General features: G+C 42.8%; 1 protein-coding gene across 1 annotated transcript in view; it reads right to left on the reverse strand.

The window, feature by feature from the left end:
- cacna1ab (calcium channel, voltage-dependent, P/Q type, alpha 1A subunit, b) overlaps positions 1 to 7500 on the reverse strand; it is a gene marked incomplete at its 3' end in the record, with an annotated part of 29074 nt that overhangs the window by 3360 nt on the left and 18214 nt on the right. Inside the window, exons 5-11 of the mRNA XM_083551294.1 lie at positions 5750 to 5841; positions 4674 to 4826; positions 4263 to 4450; positions 2913 to 3016; positions 2594 to 2709; positions 1108 to 1146; positions 874 to 960 (exon numbers count right to left, since the gene is read on the reverse strand). Coding sequence (XP_083407420.1) covers positions 874 to 960; positions 1108 to 1146; positions 2594 to 2709; positions 2913 to 3016; positions 4263 to 4450; positions 4674 to 4826; positions 5750 to 5841 — 779 coding nt within the window. The remainder of the gene's footprint in view (positions 1 to 873; positions 961 to 1107; positions 1147 to 2593; positions 2710 to 2912; positions 3017 to 4262; positions 4451 to 4673; positions 4827 to 5749; positions 5842 to 7500) is intronic.

Consider the following 7500-nt stretch of genomic DNA (forward strand, 5'->3'; position numbering starts at 1 on the left):
ATTACCTACTGCACCTTCTGTACATTATTCCCCCTCACACCTGAATTTATGAACCTCATACTTGTAATTGTAAATAAGCCACTTATGCTCTTCTGGATAGATGTGAACTGCATTTCATTGGCTCTGTACATGTTCCTTTAACAATGACAATAGAGTTGAATCTAATCTGAACTAATCTAATAATCAGGTGAGCTGAAGTACCAAGTGAGGACTGAAGATGGTGCTGTAAAGCTATACAGGAGGACAGGAGTGTAGGGTGAAGGTGTGTGTGTGTGTGTGTGTGTGTGTGTGTGTGTGTGTGTGTGTGTGTGTGTGCGTGTGTGTGTGTGTGTGCGTGTGTGTGTGTGTGTGTGTGTGTGTGTGCGCGTATGTGTGTGTGCGTGTATGTGTGCAAGTGCAGTCCAGCTCTAGCTCTAACAATTCTGATAGGGTTCGTAACAAAATCAAGAAAAACAAGGTAATGATGGTAAAGGAGGAATTTTGTGCCAGAAGTGTTCAACACAACGTTCTACAACGTTCTTCCGTCTGCTGTTCAACACATCATCTAGACTGATTAGAGCCAAGTTTCAGTGACTTTTAGAAGATCTGAAGATCGCCTGTAATGAAACACTGCTAGAGAAACATTTCAACGTTTGGTGTAACATTTATGGCACAAAAATGGTGAGGAACTCTTCCAAACACCAGGCGTCAGTCTGAATACCAACACCAACACCACACTTCTTCAGAAAACAGAACAAACAGGAATAGGAATGATAGGTGAAGATGAAGATCTTTTTTTGTTGTTTCTTTCTGTGCATTAGTGTGTTCAGGCTGTGTGTGTGTGTGTGTGTGTGTGTGTGTGTGTGTGTGTGTGCGTGCAAGTTTTTCTCTCACCCACTGCATCCCCCATGTGATCCTGTTCTCCCTCCGGGTTCAGCAGGTCAATTTTACTCTTTTTTATAGTGGGTCTGCGTCGAGAACCTGATCACACACACACACACACACACACACACACACACACACACACACACACACACACACACACACACACACACACACACACTGTGATATATGAATTTAAAGCCTATAGAAAAACTGATAATTCAATATACATTATAAAGTTCATACGGTCTCCTGTAGAGTCTTCTTCAGTCAGAATCACCTCCTCTGTACAGAGAGAGAGAGAGAGAGAGAGAGAGAGAGTTTTTATTACATCATAAAAGCCAAACCTTTGACCTGAAAACAAGACTCAGAGTCTCAACTCTGCATGAAAACAGAGAAACTGGGAGCAGAAAAATGGCAGGTGCTGAAACATTTGCTGTCGCAGGAGGCAGGACGTTTGCTGAAGTGCTGGACAGCGACACAATAATGAATGTCTGCAGGAAACAGTGGCGCATGTTGGAAGTTTCCTGCAGGTTTGGAGCTGCACTTCTGCAGATGGAGATGGAGATGGAGATGATGGTCAGGATTAATGGTGTCCTCAGTAGTGTGTATACGGACTTGTGTGTGTATACAGGTGTGTATGAGTGTGTATACAGATGTAAATGTGTGTATACAGATACGCATGTAAACAGATACGTGTGTACAGTTGTGTATGTGTGTGCATACAGATGTGTGAGTAGGTATAAATGTGTGAGTAGGTATAAATGTGTGCATGTGTGTGTAAACAGATATGCATGTATATACTGGTGTGGGAATAGAGATGTATGAGTGTGTATACAGATGTGTATGATTGTATACAGATGTGTATTTATAGGTGTGTGTGTATACAGATGTGAGTGTGTTAACAGATGTATATGTATACAGATGTGTATGACTGTTTACAGATGTGTGCTTATAGATGTATGCGAGTGTGTACACAGAGGTGTACGAGTGTGTATACAGATGTGTGTGACTGTTTACAGATGTGTGCTTATAGATGTATGCGAGTGTGTACACAGAGGTGTATGACTGTTTACAGATGTGTGCTTATAGATGTATGCGAGTGTGTACACAGAGGTGTACGAGTGTGTATACAGATGTGTGTGACTGTTTACAGATGTGTGCTTATAGATGTATGCGAGTGTGTATACAGATGTGTATGATTGTATACAGATGTGTATTTATAGGTGTGTGTGTATACAGATGTGAGTGTGTTAACAGATGTATATGTATACAGATGTGTATGACTGTTTACAGATGTGTGCTTATAGATGTATGTGAGTGTGTACACAAAGGTGTACGAGTGTGTATACAGATGTGTGTGACTGTTTACAGATGTGTGCTTATAGATGTATGCGAGTGTGTACACAGAGGTGTACGAGTGTGTATACAGATGTGTATGACTGTTTACAGATGTGTGCTTATAGATGTATGCGAGTGTGTACACAGAGGTGTACGAGTGTGTATACAGATGTGTATGACTGTTTACAGATGTGTGCTTATAGATGTATGCGAGTGTGTACACAGAGGTGTACGAGTGTGTATACAGATGTGTGTGACTGTAAACAGATGGGTATACAGATGTGTGTGACTGTACACACACGTGTGAGCATACAGATGTGCGAGTGTATACAGATGTATGTGTATCCAGATGTGTGTGTGTGTGTGTGTGTGTGTGTGTGTGTGTGTATACCTGCTTTGCAGATCCATTCTAGATATCCATTAAGTTCTCTTTCGATCTGTTGCTGTCTCCGTAGCTTCAGAAACTCACTGCGGTTTTCAACTCGTTCCCTCTCTTTAGCAAACTCACTGTGGATTTCCAGCATGCACGCACGCACACACGCGCACACACACACACACACACACAAACACACACACATGTCCATGTAAGTATTTGCTTTGCTGTGTGGATAATTCATAATTTTTGAGATATATATTGTAACTTCATAAATTCACAAACTATACAATTTATATTGTCACATCTTCACACACACAAACACACACACTCTTACCCAGACAGAACACCCAACACCAAGTTGAGCATAAAGAAAGAGCCGATGATAATGAGTGGGACATAGTACATCCAGTTCCAAGTGCTTCCTAAAGCATCATTACTCTACAGGAAAACACACACACACACACACACATACACAATTGGCAAGCAGTAAACACTGTATTGGTTTACAACCCAAATTCCCAAAAAGTTGGGGACTGAGTAAATACAATAATCCTCCGCTTTACTGCGGTTTGAATCTGGCGCCCCGGTTTATCGCGGAATTGCATTTGCCACATCTCTGATTAGTTTGGCTGATTCCTTATAGGGAATTGTTTTTATAGAGTTTTATGTTGAAATAATGACATTTATTGATAAAAATATAATTATTGATTATAAAATGAAGTAAAATGTTAAAACACTACTGTAAACATGAAATAGCATTTTTGGGGTGGCTTCTGTTTATCGTGGGGTTTTTTTCGTTTATTGGGGGATTACTGTAATGAGGTTCATTGACAGCAGGTCAGTAAGATGATTGGGGTATAAACAGTGTATCTTAGAGAGTCAGAATCTCTCAGAAGTAAAGATGGGTGGAGCTTCACCAGTCTGTGAAACACTGTTTACAAACTGTGAAACAATTTCAGAATAATGTTCAACATCAAATTGCAAAACAGTTGAATATCTCATTGTTTACAGAACATAAAATCATCAAAGGTTTCAAAGAATATAGAAAAAGCTCTGTGCACGAGGTACAGGGTGAACATCAATATTGGGTGGCTGTGATCTTCGGCCTGCATTTCTTTTTGGAAACCATGGACACCACATACTCCGGACTAAAGAGGAGAGGGACCAAAAAGCTGCATCTCTAATGGTATGAAGTGCATTAGTGCCTGTGGAATGGGCTGCTTGCATATTTAAAAAGGATCCATCAATGAAGGCTAATGAATGCTTTAAGGACTTGCGTATTTGAGCTAGACAATGCATCAGTTACATTAGCATGAATTCGTAGTAGAAGAGATCGGGTGCTGAACGTCTAGACCTTTCTCTGTTTGAAAACATTTAGTATATAATGAAACAAAAAACACAACAAAGAAAACCCAGAACTGTTGAACAGCTACGGTCCTGTATGAGACACATATGGGACAACATTCCTCTTCCAAAACTTCAGCAAATGGTCTCCTCAGTTCCCAGATGTATACGGACAGAAGATGCTACACTGTGGGAAACATGGTCCTGTACACACTTTTTGAGACATGTTGCAGCCATTACATTCTGTTTTTATTTTCATTTTACACATTGTCCCAACTTTTTGGAATTGGGGTTGTAGATATTCATGAATTCATTGATGTGTGCATGTGTGTGTCTTTACATAGTAAAGCATGTCTGTCCAGCCCTCCATGGTGATGCACTGGAACACGGTGAGAACAGCGAACAGAATGTTGTCAAACTGAGTGATTCCATAATTTGGTCCGAGCCACGTGTCATTACACACGGATCCAGAAGGACACACACGTGCTGGTAACTCATCACCACACAGCTGCTCATCAACAAGCTCTCCTACAAACACCGGCCCACCCACACACACACACACACACCCACACACACACACACACCCACACACACACACACACACACACACACACACATATATATAGAAACACCCCATGATTTGTTGGCATCATTTCTTAAAACTTTTCTAGAAATGTTTGTGTATAAGTAAGTGTGTGTATAAGTAAGTGTGTGTGTGTGTGTGTGTGTGTGTGTGTGTGTGTGTGTTTACCTGTGACATTGTCATAACATGCTTTGTGGAATTTTCCAGAGTAGAACTCAAGGCCGATGATGGCGAACATTAGAATTGCAACAAACAGCAGAACACCAATCTGCAGCAGAGGAATCATCGCCTTCATGATGGACTTCAGCACCACCTGCAGGCCTGGAGGATAAACAAGCAACACACACACACACACACACACACACACACACACACACACACACACACACTCTAGTTTTTTGTTGCAGTCTCATTGTCAGTAAAAGTGTACAACTCCCAGAACACAGCTCATCATTGACACCATGTTCTCCTGAACACACACACCCATCACCAAAGAACACACACTGCTTTTATTTCTTATTGATGATATCTGCTCTCTTCTTTCATTCCTGAAAACTCAGTATCAAACATCACCAGCAGATGGAGCTAAAGTTCATAAAACCAGCATGAGAATGTTCCACATTCTCTATTGCAGAACATCACCACATCTGTATTCATCAGTCTGAGACCAGAACATCTGCTCGTCCACAAACAAACTTACAGGACCATTTCTCATCAGGAGTTTCTGACATAAACCCTCCTCTATGTGAGAACAAGCAACAAATATTCACATCTGTTAGAAGAAGTAAAAGCATGGTTCCTAAAGAATCTATTGTGCAGGAACCAGGTCTCCATATTGGTAGGTCTTAACCAAAATCTCACCATGCTGATCTGATCAACATCCAAACACATCTGGCTGCACATAATTGACTGGAAGCTTCTTATCAGATGAACTTCAGCAGTGTCTCTGAGCTTACAGCACAGAATGGGTTACAAAGATTAAGCTAATCTCCAGCAATCTGACACCAACTGACCAACAGCCTCTGAACAGGAGTGGGCTTCATCTCCTCCCTGCTGGTGATCTTCAGATGTTCAGCATGCTGGTCTGCTTGATGGACATTCTTAGCTAATGATCTTCATGAAGCTGCTTTGTGCACTGGGGTGTGGTCATGATGGAACAGGTTTGGGTCTTCTAGTTCAGGTGAACTGTTTGGGGAAGAAATGCATATGGCTGGAAAAGTTGAGACACGGACACAGGCACTTACTTGGAATTCCTGAGACAAGTTTGAGAGGTCGCAGCACTCGAACTGCTCGCAGCGTCCGCAAGTCAAAATCAGAACCTACAGTAGATAAAATCCTGAAAAAGAGAAAAAGGCAAGAGCAAAGGGGGAAAGGGGGCAGGAGGAAAAAGAGTGTGAGGAAGGAGGGGTAAAGAGGAAGGGAAGGAGTGAGGGGGGTGCAGGAGGGGAGGAGTGAGGTGGAGGAGAAGGAAGGAGTAAAGGGGGTGGTGAGGGGGTAGAAGGGGCAAACGGTAAGAGATCTGGTGAAAGAAAACACTGATAGCTTCATGCATCTCTCCCTTGTGTGTGTGTGTGTGTGTGTGTGTGTGTGTGTGTGTGTGTGTGTGTGTGTGTTTGTGTATAGGTGTGTGTGAACAGAGATGTATAATAGGAACATTGGGAGAATGATCTAGAGTGTGGGTAAAGTGGTGTGTGTGTGTGTGTGTGTGTGTGTTTGGGTGTGTGTATAGGTGTATGTGTGTGTGTGTGTGTGTGTGTATAGGTGTATGTGTGTGTGTGTATAGGTGTGTGTGTGAACAGAGATGTATATTAGGAACTAGAGTGTGTGTTTTAGACGATGCTGGGAGATTCCTGGTCTCTCCCCACTCACTGCGTCACCATGGCAACTGGTGATTCCTCATTTACGATGTCTCCACGGTTACCAACCTGCTTTCATTCACAACCGTTACCATGGCAACAGGTCCTTTGTCATTGATGGAAATTATCTTGATTTCACCCCGGCAACAAGAGAGAGAAAGACTGAGAGGCACAGGGCTGGGGGACACCATGTTCACCACGCTAAATACACACTGTACCTACGTGTGTGTGTGTGTGTGTGTGTGTGTGTGTGTGTGTGTGTGTGTGTGTGTGTGTGTGTGTGTGTAGCAGCTCCTTGAATCGTGACTGTGCTGACTATTGGCAGTTTGCAGAGGAAAGACAGTGAGAGAGAGAAAGAGTGAGAGAGCGAGAGAGATAAAGGGTGGGAGACAGATAGATAGAGAGAGAGCGAGAAAGAGAAAGAGAGAGAGAGAGCGAGAGAGACAGAAAGTGAGAGAGAGCGTCAGAGAAAAAATTAGAGAGAGAGAGAGAGAGAGAGAGAGAGAGAGAGAGAGAGAGAGAGAGAGAGAGAGTGAGAGAGTAAGGAAGAGAGGGAGAGAGAAAGGGAGAGTGAGAGAGAGTGAGTGAAAAAGAGGGAGATAGAGTGAGAGAAAATGAGAGAGAGCATGAGAGAGTGGGAGAGAGAAATAGAGAGAGCGAGAGAGAGCGGGAGAGAGAGTAAGAGAGGAAAAGAGAGAGAGTGAGGGAGAGTGAAAGACAGAGAGTGAGGGAGAGTGAAAGTGAGTGAGAGATAAAGAGAGAGATAAAGAGAGAGAGAGAGAGAGAGAGAGAGAGAGAGAGGGAGAGAGAGAGAGAGAGAGAGAGAGAGAGAGAGAGAGAGAGAGAGAGAGAGAGAAAGGGAGAGTGAGAGAGAGTGAGTGAAAAAGAGGGAGATAGAGTGAGAGAAAATGAGAGAGAGCATGAGAGAGTGGGAGAGAGAAATAGAGAGAGCGAGAGAGAGCGGGAGAGAGAGTAAGAGAGTGAGAGAGAGTGAGAGAGGAAAAGAGAGAGAGTGAGGGAGAGTGAAAGACAGAGAGTGAGGGAGAGTGAAAGTGAGTGAGAGATAAAGAGAGAGATAAAGAGAGAGATAAGAGAGAGAGAGAGAGAGAGAGAGAGAGAGAGAGAGAGAGAGAGAGAGA

This window comes from Silurus aristotelis (assembly GCF_946808225.1).
Source record: "Silurus aristotelis genome assembly, chromosome: 9".
NCBI lineage: Eukaryota > Metazoa > Chordata > Actinopteri > Siluriformes > Siluridae > Silurus > Silurus aristotelis.